The sequence below is a fragment of the Mangifera indica genome, chromosome 19, assembly GCF_011075055.1.
Source record: "Mangifera indica cultivar Alphonso chromosome 19, CATAS_Mindica_2.1, whole genome shotgun sequence".
Taxonomy (NCBI): Eukaryota; Viridiplantae; Streptophyta; class Magnoliopsida; order Sapindales; family Anacardiaceae; genus Mangifera; species Mangifera indica.
In genome coordinates, this window is record NC_058155.1 from 4,522,235 (window position 1) to 4,537,293 (window position 15,059).

Here is a 15,059-nt window from a genome sequence, read left to right on the forward strand (position 1 = left end):
TTGCAAGTAGTTTACGCGATGTGAACAGTATTTACGGGGTTTGCGCAGTTTGCGTGATACTGTTTATAGTTTGCGTGACACGGATTATAGTTTGCGTGACACTGTTCACAGTTTGCGTGACACTGTTCACTTTTTGCGCTTTTGTCTCTCAACGGCTACACTTTTAGACATCCATTAACATCGAAACTACATCATTTTAAGCGTTTGAAACATTCAAAAACATCCATATACATTCGACATATTTAGAGTTTTACTGTAAAATCCCTAGCTACCATCGTAACCACCATAAACCGACGCATATTCTCAGAAAAAATATTTTTACTGGGTTTTTCAACATAAGGATAAAAAAGGTAAAAAAAATATGGTTTGCTTATTTTGGTAAAATTTTTTTAGGGTGGCCTAAAAACGTATAAACGCTTAATTTTTTTGCCTATTTTAATTAATTACCCTCAAAATTGACGGAGTTTGTTCTCTTTTGTAAAGTGAAATCAATGCGAGGGTAATTTTCAATTAATTGAAATTACTGTGAGAGCGAGGGAGAGAACTGACAATGCAAGATGGCTCAGCACAGACAATCAAGCAATCACAGCAACAACTCAAACGGCACGTCGTCCGGTGACCACGTGTCCATCGGCATCCGAAGCAAGACGTTTCACGGCAAATCTTCTCGCTCCCGCCGATCGGCGCGCTCCGATAAGTCTGCTCGCCGACTCTCTGTCGCCTCCGTCTCCGTCTTCCTCTTGCTCGTGCTCCTCGTCACTCTCTTAGCCTATTTTACATCTCTGGATATAACACTGACGATGCTGTTGTTGATACTGATAAGGAAGGTATTATTCTTTAATTAGTAATGTTTTTGTTTTTGTTTCTTTTAATTTCTCTGTTTCCTATGTAATGTAAGTTGTTTTTGGCTCAGGATTTGATTAATTTAACTTTGAGGTGTGGAATGATGTGATTATTTTCAAGTTATTATGTGTGTTTTCGTTTGGTTGCTTGGAAACGGTTGGAAAATTGAAAGGAAAGTAGATGAATAGGAAAATGGGAGATTAATTTGAGTAAGGAAAGTAGTTATATTAGTGCAAGTTGAAATTTAAGAGTTGTTGGTACTAGTTCAAAGCCTAAACAACTTAGAAAATTCAAATTCAGATCAACTGGATCATATTTACTTAAGTTATTTGGTTTAATTTGGACTTATCATAGTTAGGATGCTTGTCTTGAAGCCTTCATGTTTGATTCATCATGGATTTTGAAATTTTGAGAGGGTTGGTGCTTTTTCTTGGATTGCTGAATAAGGTTTTTTTTTTTTTTTTGGGCTCAGACACGATTAGTTACCATGCTGTGGATGGTGATTTGATGAATGAAATTGATTTTCTTACTAATGTGACACGGAGGGACACATTTAAAGTTCTTGGATTTGGTAAGGGCTCGGTAATGCAGGGAAGAGATTCAAGATATTGGGATAAGGATGATAGGAGAAGGGATGATAATTACAATGAGGATGAAGTAGAACGTTCTAGCACGGCTGCAAAGGGTGGAAGTAATAATATGGGCCATGTTCTTGTGAAAATGGTGAATGGCAACAAGAAGATTTCTCATGATGATCCACATAAGGGTTTAGATGGAAAAGGAGTTGATTTGTATAACGAAGCTGGGCGTGATGAATTGAAAATATATGAAGCAAAATATGAAGCATCCCTAAAGAATTTGGGCCAATCAGGAAATGCCAAAGGAATAGGAAATCAACAGTCTGAAGATAAAGATTTTGAGATGCGAAGTGAGGCTATGGATGTTGATGATGAGTATGATAATAATGCTGAATTTCATGATACTCAAGTGGAATAAGATGATTCTGGTCATAACAAAGGGGATGACTCAGATTTAGCAAAAATCCACATCAGATTCATATGGACTCATCTGATTTTCATGATGCTCAAATGAAGGATCAAGATTTTCTCAAGGAAGTTGAGGAAACCTCAAAAAAATCATTTGCAGACTTCTATAAAATCTCAAAATTTAGGCAATTCTGATACACATCATCGAGAGGTCTGTATTATTGGTGGCAAATCTACAAAGAGTTTACGATCAGAATCAAAAACAAAAAAACACAGTAAATTTTCTTGTAATTTTTCTTTTTTGTTACATGTGTGTTTCTAAATTTACCAGATTGCTATTTTAATTTTCTCACTATCTGCTTTCCCCTTCCCTTTTTCAAAAGCATATCCTTTGTAACTGTAAATAATGTGTACGGTATAGCCCATTTTGTTTTTGAGATTTTGGCTGGAACTATGAAAAAAAATCTTTTGTAATCTTGATAACGGGTTCATTGACAATACTCATGGAACCCTATGTGAATTCCTAAAATTGCTAGTAGGTAGAGGCAAGCCTTTTGAATAGTATAATATGTAGTTGTAGAGCAGCTGTTACTGGTTCTGAAATGTCTTTTGACTTGTACTATATGTAGGTAGTCTTTTTGTGGTTTCTACATAATTACTGACATCTTGACTTATTATTAGAGAATTCATCCTTTCTTCATTCATCACATTTGCAAAGTGTTTTTCTGTATAAAGATGTATTTTGGTTTATGCAATGAAAACATTTGTGGATTGGTAGTGCTTTAGTTTTGTATAAGTTTCTACATGCTAGCTAATAGTTTTTAAATTTGATGCTGATGAAACATTACGAGACACATGCTAGCAACCCCCACAGTGAATCCAGATCACCCCACCTGAGATGTTTTATAGATCTTGAATATGAAAAACAAAATTCAAGTGTTCTCTAGATTAGGCTCAGGAGGCCAAATTTCCGTTGAGAAAACTCTGTTCACTGTCAGAAAACAAAACTCATGTAATTAATTTATAACTGAGATTTTGTAAATTAATGAATGTTTACCCAATCCAACGTTTTAACATTTTAATTGCATAGCTTGACAACATACTCTGCTTTCAGTATTTGGATCCTAATCTTCTTTCAGAGCGCGTGAAGAAAGAAAATTATGCGAGTTTTGTTTGAAAAGAAGACTTCCTGCTTTCTTTGGCTGATCCGTTTGGAGCTCATTTTTCAGAGTTCTGCAACTCTTTCAAAGCTGTAAGTTCTCAAACACTCTTGGTTTCCTTAAATCTATGATTCTTTAGGAAGCTGATACATTACTTTGTGTGAGAGCTAAGTGAGAAGATCAGAAAATGAATTTAGGCTAAACAACTGTAATTAATTTTGACCATGTATCATTAGGCATAATATGTGTTGATCTTAGTTTATTTTACAGATCCCCACAAGATCTGTATGGATTGTTACCAGAAAGTCTGTTAATCCTATAAAGTTCTCATAAATTTTCATATTTATCGAAGAATTGTTTTCTAAATTTATAGCAGTAAGTTTTTGTTTGATATATATAATCGGTTTTGAATGTCGAAAAAGGGCTTAGTTCATGTGCATATTGCTTTAGAGAGTTATGATTTGGTATATAAACTTCATCTTTGTTTTGCTTATTTATTTTTTAATTTTCCAACTTCTCAGGGTCTTGCATAGGATATTGCTTGTTGATTCAAAGAATTTCTTTTAACATGAGCACCCAAAGAGGTTCTTTGAATGGGTCTTCTTCTTCTGTTAGATAGAAAAATGATATATTTCTGAACTTTCAAGATGAAGACAATGGTAAAAGATTCACAGATCATCTATTTGCTTCTATGGTTCTGAAAGGATTTAAAGTATTTAAGGGCGACAAATAACTTGAAAGGGAAACTCCCATTTCAATGGAACTCGTCCAAACAATTGAAGAATCAAGAATTTCAATTGTTGTTTTCTCAAGACGCTATGTTTCTTGTACTTGGTGCTTGAATGAACTAGCTAAGATTGCCGAATGCATGAAAATAAGGCGACAAATAGTCATTCTGATTTTCTATGATGTTGAGCCAAGTGATTTTTGTAAAAGGAATTTGAAACAAGATCAGAAAAAGGTTGAAAAATCAAAATTCAAAATATTGTAAGCTTAAGAGTCAAGAACGATATTCAAGTTGATTTCAAATGGTGAGAGAAAGGTGATTTAAATAGTAAACCTCTTGCTGCAGATTTGTGCCACTTGTTAAATCAAATTATAATACACTTGTTCACTTGTACCTAAAATATAAAAAGTACAAAATATTTTACGTATAGTATTATATTGATTTTTTCTGAGGGTCATTCATATATCAATATAAGCGTTGCAATCACAAAGTGCATAAAATGTGCGCCCAAAATAAAACAGTTCACTATAATCATTCACGGTTTGCCAACCAAGAATTTAGTATCTCCTCTTTTAGCAGACTGATGAACAAAGTCAAAAACAACAAACAACAATTTAACCGTTCATAAGTTTATCCTTACAAATGTGAGATTTTGTAACAATTCAATTAAATAATGATCTCAAAAAATCTACTTGTATCAATACTTCTTCAAATGTTTTAAAAAATTTAGTATTTTGTTAGACCCTGCAAAATGTTAGTTTAAAGAAGCATCAAACACAATCATGCATAAAAAATCTTGAGACCTTGCAAATTCAAATTCATCAACACAAGTAGATAAACTATTTTCGCCAAAAAAATATCTATCAACATAGAGTTCAACTTCAGTAAATAAACATTCAAATGGGTTCAACAAAATTAAAAATTCAACAAACAAGCAAATAGTTTAACAACTTAAATGAAACAAACAATTCAACAAATTAAAATACAACCCAAACTTTGAACTCTTCTTTAACTATTTTCTCTCTCCTAAAGTGCTCTCACCCTTTCTCTTCCATTCCAACAGAATTAAATAAGGTTTCAAGTTGCAATAAAATTTAACTGATTACAGTTAAAATACTACTTAAGTGATGATTAACACAGTAATTTCCATCAAGTAATTAAAATTAATTTAGTTAAGTAAATGTGATGTCAATATCATCCATCACTCTCGGACGACTCTACCACTACTACCACACCCCAACATCAACTTCTACACTTCTTCTGATTATCGACATCCTACATTTATCATGAAAGGATAAAAGTATATATCATAAGTTAATATATTTATATAATTTACTGAAGATTTTTCTTTATTAATTATCTATATCTTTTATATGATCAGTATGTGTTTGAACTAAAGCTTTGTGTGACATGTACCGGTTGCTTTTGTGATACTGATGTGACATTCATTTTTTTCTTTTGATTGCTAGAAGACATTGAATTTTTTTATTTATTTCGGCTTTAAGTTTTTCTTTATATATTTAAATTTAAAAAGATCAAGAATTCTTTATCCCTTATAATTTATTGCAACAAAAGCAAGTAATGGGATGTTGTAATAACTGTCAACATTTTGTTCATGAAAAAGAATGAAACTGAAATATACATATTGGATAGATATCGGTATGTTAAGAGAGATACAGAACATAAAGCAAAAACAATAATGAATGAAAAACGAAAGAGTTCCATCCAGAAATTTGGAATAAATTGATTACAACAATGGATCATGTCATGTTTCTAGATAAAGTCTATTTATAAATTGTAACAAACACAAAACATTTGTAATGACAAATTTTAAATTATAATATAAGATTATAAAATTCCTTTAATACATCCTTAGTAACTGTAGAAATCAAATCAAAAACACTTATGAAAATTCAAAAAAAAAAACTACTTTTAACAATATCATTATTCGTTCGATACATATTTTGATTTTCGCATATATTAATTGATTTACACATATTATGTTATGTAAAATTCAATAGAACTTGACTATTCAATGGAGGGTTCAAATTCAAAACACATAATGAAACCTATTTGGTGTAAATCTATTGAATGAAACATAAAAACTTAATAAAACTCTCATCAGAAGATGATCCTAATTCGAAACCGATAATGGAACCCAGAGGATTTAAAAAAAAGAAAAAAAGAATCTAGGGCTTATCTTAAAAGGATAGAAGCACAAGGGTCTTGCTCAAATAAAGAAAGGAATAGCAGTGCAAAGCAAGTAAGTGCGGTGTGTTGTTTTGGGGCGGTTTGGTGGGACTACAAAATGAATAAAAAACTGAGTTTGCGTTGTGGGCGTCCCTTGTATATTAATGTAAATACATTCTTTTCAAACTCTAAATAATAATATATCCAGTTACCATCCATCTCAAGGCCTTATCAACAACCCTTCCAGAGGCTTCACTCTTTAGCCTAATCTTACTATTGAAATTATATTATTAAGTTTGATAATGACTTGTCTCCCCCACCCACATGAACATGAACATGAAATGGCCTTTTGTTTTGTGGGGTTTTCTTTTTTTGTTTTCTCTTGCTTTTCTTTATCTTATTGATTGCCTTGAGGCTTTTTTTTTCCTCTCCGTTTTTGGGTTTTTATATATGTATTTTGTGGTGTTGAGGGCTGCTGAGGGACAACTTGGAAGTACCGTATGCGCTACTATTTATATCTGTTGCTTCAACTTGAATAAAGAAAGTTGCATTCTAACTTTGGTAACAGGCACAGCATTAACATCTTTTTCTCCCAAAAAAAAAAAGCCAAAAAACTATTTCCCACCAAAGGTTTACTTAAATAACAAATTCCCACCGATTAAGAATGGAAAGCCAAATACCCACCCATTTTCAATTTCTGTTAATATCTTCTGTTACTTTCTAATTAAATTACTTGTTTACCCTTGACAAAAACCACCAATCATCCATGAAAATAAACACCAACTTGGAATCGGAGAAGCCATTGATGAAGACGACGAATACGATGACGTAGGTGAAGTAGAAGATACTGGAGAAATGGATTTCGGACTCAAGAGATTTTGTATAGTCTCGGACCACTTACTGTTAGTATTTGTTATCACTGAAACCGCATCAACTTTTTCACCGTTGTCATCCAACAGCTGCTTCTCAAGTTCTTGAAGACAATTAAACATCTTCTTCTCTGAATCTTGCGCTTGAACGTGATTTTGTGGCGTATTGTGATTATTATTATGCACGTACGACGAATTCGGGGTAATTTGTTGATGAGGCCTTAATTGTTGTTGAAGAAGCGACAAGCTGAAACGGTGCTCTTTGTCTGTCTTCACTGCTTCATCACTGTCGCTTTCACCTCTGTTACTGTTGTCGCTTCTCCATCGTTCAGCTGCTGTCATCGACCCCCGCCGTTCATCCATTATCACTGGTTTGTCTCCATTCGTCATTTTCATCTTAGTAATGCCCCATTTCAGTTGAATTGTTTTGAGGTTTTGATTGAATTGATTGGAAGTTGTGTTGTGAGGTTTGATTGTGCTGAGAATTGTTATGAGTGGAGTGTTGTTTTGTGACAGGAATTGGTTCTGCGAATCGGGATTGGGTTGTTTGACGGTCCCTGGGTTTATGCACATAATCTGTTTGTGAAATTCCTCTGTATTCAGATGGCTTGACAGAGTATTCGGTAGGAGATGAAATAACTTTATTCATTGAATATTAAATAAAACAAAAACACAAGAAATTGAGCAAGGAAGAGAGTTTGGAGAGAGAGAAAATGAAGATGATAAGTGCTTCAGTTACAGGGAAGAGTTAAAACAGCCAAGAATAATAAAAAGACTATTGTGTCCCTACTTTTATAGATTTCATTAACGGAAATGCTTTATGGGTGGGTATTTGGCTTTTCCAAACTTAATTGGTGGTACTTGTCATTTTGAAAACCTAGGGTGGGACATAGTCTTTTGGCCTTTTTCGAAATACCTTAAAAATACCCAAAAGATAAGTACATTACAAGGCTTTTTGTCATTAAAAAATATAACACTTTTGAGTGGTAATATTTTGTCATTTACACCCATTTTAATTAGAAAGGTTCAAACTATAGCAGTACAGATCCTGAAGATGGACATTCCTGATAATGCACCTCCATATTTTTTAAAACATAAAGCTAGAAGTTAGAAGAACACAGCAGAAGTTACATATAATATTTGTGAAACCACATAATTGATTTGAACAAATGGCTTAGTTTGGGGTATATTCTAGCAACCAATATTCTCTAAATCCTCTCAAGAATTCATTTGATAGTCCTCTTGAAAAACACTCTTTGTGAATTGATCAGGCAATGGGCCGACTCTGGCTCGGCCCATCGGGTTTATGGGTCGGGCCAACCCATATATTTTTAAAAGCCCAAAATGCAGTCTTATTCAGCCTATTTAAACAATCTTTTTAAAAATTTTAATTAAAATTTTTAAATACAAGTTATTTTTTAATTATTAAAATCGAAAACAATATTTTAAATATTTTATTTATAATCTTTCATTTGTGGCAAAGGAATATTGCGGTTACTTGATGAAAAATATTATAAGTTTATAATATAGTAAAATAAATTGATTTATATACTGTATAAATTACAAACATAAATAAAATATATATACTATACAATTTATCTACTCATTTTTAACATTCAAATTTTGAATTCTTTTGACATTGGATCCATTTATAATATTTTGTAATGATAAAATTGAAATTAAAATAAAATTATAAACAAAAAGAATTATTATTTACGAATTTAGATAATTTTTGAAAGAGAATTGATAAGAGAAAATAAGAGTGAAAATATAATGAAAGAAACTAAAATAAGTAAATAATTTTTTTTTTTTAAAAGATTAAAGGCTGCCCTTCTGCTATCTATTTTTTTTAATTTTTATTTTTTAAAATAGTAACAGACCGGGTTGAATTAATCCATGGGCTTAATATTAAAGCCCATGGTCTAGCCCAAAAGACCCATGGGTTAAGCTTGGTATGCTACAATATCGAATTGGCCTTTATCGGACTAAGCTTTCAATTTGTGTTTCGAATTGAGCCTCTATTTGACCTGACCCAATTAATGTGTGTATTTTTAACTGTTATCTGTGAACATGTTGTAAACAAAAAAATAATATCATTACAGTGGACATAAAAATTGCATAGGTAACTAAACCATTTAAAAATTTTCTCATTGCTATGTTGTTTGATTGTTTTATTTGCCATACACAATCTTTATTCATGCCTTCCTCATTAGTTAGAAAACTTGTTTAAAAGGTGCCAAATTATAAAGGAAGGGTATATCCGATTGGAAGGGAACATCATGTAGTTCCATATCTTCAAGTCAGTCTAAAAACCTTGTTGTACCTATCCTACGGAGAACATATGGACAATTTAAGAATTTAAACATCAGTTGACAACCCTCAAGCTATCTTTTCTTCCCGTTAGTCAAATCCATAAGCTAGTAGGAAGCCTTTGATTAGGAAAGTCTTCTTTCTTATCTAAGTTAGTTGGCCTATCCTAGTGAAAACAATACTTTATATCTGGTGATAAACTTTTTCATGAACTCTCTTATAAGTCTTAGTAGAAATCGGTTTAGTTTCAAGTCAATAGCAAGCTTATCAAGCACTAATGTGTACTCTATGGTAGGTCTTCAAGTCCAACTAGTGAGAGCCTTTTTAATTGGATGATAGCTTGAAAGTTTGTAGTCCTTTTTCCAATCGTATTTAGGAAAGGTATCGTGACGAGAATAGTAAGGCTCCTTATATATGTTGTTAGACCCAAAACAAGGAGTCTCATAAATTGAGGTTAAAGTTTCAGTTCAATTATATTACCCCTTATCTAAGTAAGGACAAAAGCCCCTATCCTCCACCTATGTAACAAGCAATTTCACACCAAACCTTACATAGTTCCTAGCTAAACTAACAATAATATGATGGATTAGATATATCTTTAGTCCATATATAACTAGCAAAATATGAACACTTTGAATTTGTGATAATGTTCTTTGGTTTGACAAATGCTATGCAGTGTTTATGGATCTAATAAATCATGTATTCCAAGAGTGCTTAGATAAGTTTATGTTAAGGCAATACCTTAGAACTAATTAGATTTGTGTATTTGTAATTAATTGTTTATTATTAATAAAGGTTTCTATTGATTATTCATTATGTAAATCTTTACATTATGTGTATAAAATCGATATGCCCTTAAAAATGTTAAAATAATGACGAGAGGATAAGAAAAGTGTTTTGCTATACAATCTAGGAGAGCTTTTCTCATATCCTTCATTCTAGTGCTAAATTACTTATGCAAGTTAACACGCACCAACCAAAAGTGCTTGAGACTAAGCCAACAACAAGGAAAATAATGACAACTGGAATTAATACGATAATTTTATGTCCACTGTGTGAATTATTATTGAATGAAAATAATTGTGGGCATGGTAGGGGGTTGAGTTGGACCGGTATTGGTGTGACTCATCGTGTCTACAAGTTGTGTCAGGCTTAAGACCCGCATAGTCACAAGCTTTCATGTCAAGCCTATGTACAAAAATATATAGGCCTATGACACAACCCATGCTACAAGAAGTTGGTTCACAAGCTTTTGGCAGGTTAACTCGTTAACTATATATTATTTTATTTTTTTCAAATTTTATTTTATTTTGCATTGTTTTGAAAATCAGACCAAATTGACCAATTCAATCGATTAAACTGGAAATCAACTCCAAGTCTAATCCTATTAGTATTAAAAAATTGTTTACTTGTTGACTCAATCAAATCTAATCAAAATCAATAAATCGGATGAATCAATCAAAACCAAAAGAATTGGATTTGAATAAAATTTAGGGTATTTTTAGAAAATTTAATTATTTTTGAGTAATTTGATTATTTTAGATTAGACTGGATGAATTTTTAAATGTCTATAAGGAAAGCATAAGTTCAAAAATAAAATTAAAGAAGTATCTCATATCCATTTAAATGTGTTCTATAAGTAATGACTTGCAGAATTATGTTTTTTTTCTATATAATGAAATGAAAAATTTTTTATATCTAATTATTTTATTAAAATTAGGTGAGTAATTGTCATTTTTTTATATCTTGATTGATTTGTTTTTTTATAATTTTTTAAACAAAATCTGGTGGTTAATATGATATTATTTAAAAAATTCATTATAAATTGGTAATAGGTTGAACTGACTGGTTTTTAGTCGACCCATAAATTAATAAGACAATTGATTCGATCACCGGTGCGGTTTGAAAAACACTGGTATTTTATTATGTATTTTGAATTTCTCATACTAATTTTTTTGTTTTTCTCATTAATAATAAAATTATTATGACTTTTTAATTTTCTATAATATTAATGAATGCTTTTGGATTCCTCATATAAATTATTTGGATTCTCTATATAATAATAAATAAATAAATAAGAAAATTTTTAAAATAACTGTGTATAGTATTGTGTCAAGCTAGGCTAGCTCGCAGGTCAAAATTCGTGGCTTGTTGCCCTAGGCCATTATAGTATGTATCAGATCCCCAACAGCCGTTCCAAAAAGTGGGGGCTTGAGTCCGGCTATCCAACCCTTTAACATCTTAGAAATAAGTATGAATGCATGAGATAATGTGAGTAGAGATGAAAATAGGTCAAATCCTGTAGTAATAGGTCAGGCCAGGTCTAATAATAAGGGGTTAACCCATTAATTTTAATAAAAAATAATTTTTATTTTTAATTATTATTTAATTAATTTTTTAATAATTATAAAAATAGTAACAAGCCTTGTGTCTGTGCCTTGTAGCGGGCCGGACTATTATTATATGTTTTGGGTGTAGCAGGCCAGCCCGCTCATTTGACACCTCTAAGCGTGAGTGAACATTGAATACAAGGAGTTTTAACACAAAATATGTAGTTACCATTAAGACAGACCATAACAAAATAGGGTGACAGAACAAGAGATAAGACTGAAAGTCAAAACTTAAAAAAAACAATGTTGGAAATTTCGTGGACGGTTCCTAATATTCTTTCAGAGAGCGTCAGGACAAGAAATTGTACGGGTTTCGTTCCCGTGAAACAAGTCCTTTTCTCACTTTGAACAATTTCTGAACCGGAACTGAGAGCTTCAAAGCTTATCCTTTGGATTTCTTTGCTGTAAGTTTTTCCACTTCCTTAGATTTCATCACCAAAATATTTTATAATTAGTTTTAAGAAGCAGATTCTGTAGGTTATGTGGAGTAAGCAGCAGATTTGTGAACTTCGATCGTAGGTTATTATTGTTGCAGAACAACTGCTTTGTTTGCTTCGTATCAGTTTAGTTTCTGTTTTGGTTTATCTTTTCTTGCTTTGATAGAAAGTTAATTCTTATATCTTTTGAGTACAAGACAATCAAAACGTCAATTTGGAGATTTTTCAAGTCAACTGAGTTGGGTTTTTGATCTTTTTTCTAAATTTATAATTTTCATTTGGGTTCTGTTGATATAAGTTGCATCATCCTATAAAATCGTGTCTCTTTACCCTTAAAAAATCACTGGGACAAAAGATCTAGGAAATTTTTAGTACCCACAAAATTATGTAGCACTATCGATACTGGAAATTCTGTTAACCCTAGAGGTTGGGCAAACCCTTGGTTTCAACTAAGTGGTCAAACTTTAAATCCTCTGAGATTACCTAATCGGAGTACCATATCTCTCAAGTTCTATGGTTACCAAGATTGTTGTGTCTGGAAGCACTTAACTCAAAGTTTATCTTTAAGAGAACACATAGGGAAGGTCAAAGGATTTCTGGATATCAAATATTACTCGGAAGCTCTGTTGTTCCATGTTTTACGTGGCTTAATGTAGCCCAATGTGGTTTCTTCATTGGGGACTTTGGGTCCTAGGAATTAATGGCTTTAATTTAAGATGATAAATGTTTGAATGGGGTGTGTACCTTTTTGTTGATAGTTTCAATATAGAAACTGCTTTCTTTCTTGCTCGGTGTTGAAGGATTAAGTGTAAGTATATAGGAAGCTTCAGGATCTGGGTTTTAGACTGTTGTATTGGTTAGATAGCTTCCAAAAATTGGTACAAGATAGCTCCAATGTCGTGTAGTTACTTATTTTGCCAACAGAAATAGGATAGAGTAAATCACATTTTTGCTTCCTGCCTAATATAATGAGAAGAATAGTTTTTGGATGCTTTTAGCAATGACAAATTTCACAGATTCAATACATATCAGAGTTTGACTGTATGTTGGCCTAATTGAGTATGTTGATAACAAGATATTAAGCACCACCCAAGAGTTTTGCCAAATAAATCTAAATATTATTATACAAAATAAGTAATTACAGTCTAAGTTATCTGATTCAAATCAAAGAGTGTTTGTATAATACAATATCAGAGTTTGTCATGTGTACATTTGGCATAGATATAAATTTGATCTTTGTTTTTCCCTTTTGTTGGATATATGTTAGTAAAAAGTCACTAATGCTTTCTAATTTTCAGTTATTTACACAGGAGAGAATCGTTTGCATACACAAGGCAACACATGTAACTTGCTTTGAACAAATTATCTGATTCAAATCAATTGTTTCAATTATGAGCATTCAAAGAGTGTCTTCATATGGATCTTCTCCTTCCTCAAGTTGGATGCATGATGTCTTTATAAGCTTTAGGGGTGAAGACACTCGAAAGAACTTCACGGATCATCTTTACACTGCTTTGACTCGGAAAGGAATCAATGTATTTAAGGATGACATAGAACTTGAGATTGGGAAACCCATTTCGTCAGAACTCCTTAATGCAATTGAAAAATCAAGAATTTCAATAGTTGTTTTTTCAAGAAACTATGTTTCTTCTACCTGGTGTTTGGATGAACTTGTTAAGATCGTTGAATGTAAGAATTCATTGGGACAGATGGTCATTCCGATTTTCTACGATGTGGATCCATTAGTTGAACAAAAACAAATGGGAACCTTTGAGGAAGTGTTTCGTGATCAAGAAGCATTTAGGGACAATTTACAACAGGTGCAAAAATGGAGGAGTGCTTTGATGGAGGTGATTAATCTCTCTGGATGGGATTCGAAGGATAGGTATGTAAATATGATTAATTCTTTGTTTAGAGGGAGCTTAGTGTTTAAAGCAACAAGCTTGGCTTGCTTCTTGTAACTAGTTTTCTTATGGTCAATAATTTTTTTAATGGAGAAATTTCATAGAATACTGAATTTAAATTATAATTTACTTATTTTTTAGTGTTTTTTTTTTAATGATCTTGTTTAAAATTAAAAATTTACTTATTTTTTTTTATAAAAGTATAAATAATTAGTTGTTAAAATAATAAAAATAATATTTATAACAGTTGAAATAAGTTTTTTTTTTCTTTGTATTTTTTTAAAGTTAGTAAATTGAGTTTGGCTTAATTGCATGGTCATTTTTTAAGCATGCTTGTATATGATGGCATGAGGATTTTAGAAATTGATACAAAGAAGAATAAAAGTGTAAAAGTAAATGTATTAGACCCAAATGAAAAAGATTACATAATCTAATGATTAATTAAAATAATTTGCAGATGATTAACTATAATTTAGAAGATAATTTAAATAATGTTTTTGAATTTTGCAGGCATGAAAGTGAGTTTATCAGAGCAATTGTGGAAGTAGTGTCAAGTAAATTAGGAGGTTCGACTTCAACATTTATGAATCTGAAGAAACTGCTTGTTTCATGTTTAGAGCAACTACAAGCGCAGACAATAAGAATTCAGTGGGGCCGATCCGTAATTTCATCATCACCTTTTTTTTTTTTTTAAAATTTTTTTTCTTTCCACATCAAATGCAGTGTTCTGATTGTATTCTGCTTTTTGACTTTCAAGGCCGTTCAACATTAATGTAAGGGAATCTAAACTATTTTGTTTTATTATCAGTTGTATTCTTCAAAACCAAAAGAAAATGATTACATATCCATCCGAAATAAAAATAAAAACTAATTAATTTAGATCTAAATCAATTATTTTTTAAACTTCGTGTTTAAGCGAAAGTGATATGGGTTTTGCTTATTTAGTTTGTATTGAGTTTAAATTAAGTTGGAAATTTGTCAAACACGACAATCTGGACAACACATTCAACGATTGCATATTATTTTCACTAATTCCAATTGCCAAAATTATTTTCTTGTAATTGGCTTAATCTCATGCATTTTTGGTTGGTGTGTGTAAATTCGCATTAACAAGATGCATCTGTACAAATAACCTTAACAAATAAAAGATTTTATGTTGAAAATGAAATTTATATGTTGTTTCATTTTAGTGATGAAACAATCGAAAAATTAAAATTGTTGTAGAGTCTTTAATTTCAAACCC

The 15,059-nt window shown here is 31.7% G+C and overlaps 2 protein-coding genes across 9 annotated transcripts; both read left to right on the top strand.

Moving 5' to 3' along the window:
• Window positions 1-466: 466 nt before the first annotated feature.
• Window positions 467-3,798, top strand: LOC123203217. Of its 3 annotated transcripts, none has more exons than XR_006499242.1 (3): window positions 467-827; window positions 2,944-3,081; window positions 3,511-3,798. XR_006499242.1 is itself a non-coding variant. In XM_044619488.1 (2 exons), exon 2 carries the CDS (start codon window positions 1,351-1,353, stop codon window positions 1,837-1,839), a length of 489 nt encoding a protein of 162 aa, XP_044475423.1. In that variant the 5' UTR covers window positions 468-827; window positions 1,316-1,350; the 3' UTR covers window positions 1,840-2,074. The 3 variants fall into 3 exon arrangements, 1 of the variants encoding a protein (XP_044475423.1); XR_006499243.1 differs by having other exon boundaries at window positions 2,969-3,081; XM_044619488.1 differs by lacking the exons at window positions 2,944-3,081; window positions 3,511-3,798 and adding an exon at window positions 1,316-2,074 and having other exon boundaries at window positions 468-827.
• Window positions 3,799-11,722: 7,924 nt separating this feature from the next.
• LOC123203216 (TMV resistance protein N-like) lies at window positions 11,723-14,626 on the top strand. 6 transcript variants are annotated; one of them, XM_044619481.1, is made up of 3 exons: window positions 11,723-11,879; window positions 13,211-13,797; window positions 14,327-14,626. In XM_044619481.1, the coding sequence occupies exons 2-3, from the start codon at window positions 13,304-13,306 to the stop codon at window positions 14,508-14,510; spliced, it is 678 nt and encodes a 225-aa protein (XP_044475416.1). In that variant the 5' UTR covers window positions 11,723-11,879; window positions 13,211-13,303; the 3' UTR covers window positions 14,511-14,626. The 6 variants fall into 6 exon arrangements, with proteins under 6 accessions (XP_044475416.1, XP_044475419.1, XP_044475418.1 ...); XM_044619484.1 differs by having other exon boundaries at window positions 11,734-11,879; window positions 13,223-13,797; XM_044619483.1 differs by having other exon boundaries at window positions 11,735-11,990.
• The last annotated feature ends 433 nt before the right edge of the window (window positions 14,627-15,059 follow it).

Excerpts from the sequence above, each read along its gene's own strand:
- LOC123203217 (XM_044619488.1), top strand. The coding sequence starts at position 1,351 with ATGAATGAAATTGATTTTCTTACTAATGTGACACGGAGGGACACATTT.
- LOC123203216 (XM_044619481.1), top strand. The coding sequence starts at position 13,304 with ATGAGCATTCAAAGAGTGTCTTCATATGGATCTTCTCCTTCCTCAAGT. Across the intron at positions 13,798-14,326 it reads GGATGGGATTCGAAGGATAG|GCATGAAAGTGAGTTTATCA; the intron begins GTATGTAAATAT and ends TGAATTTTGCAG.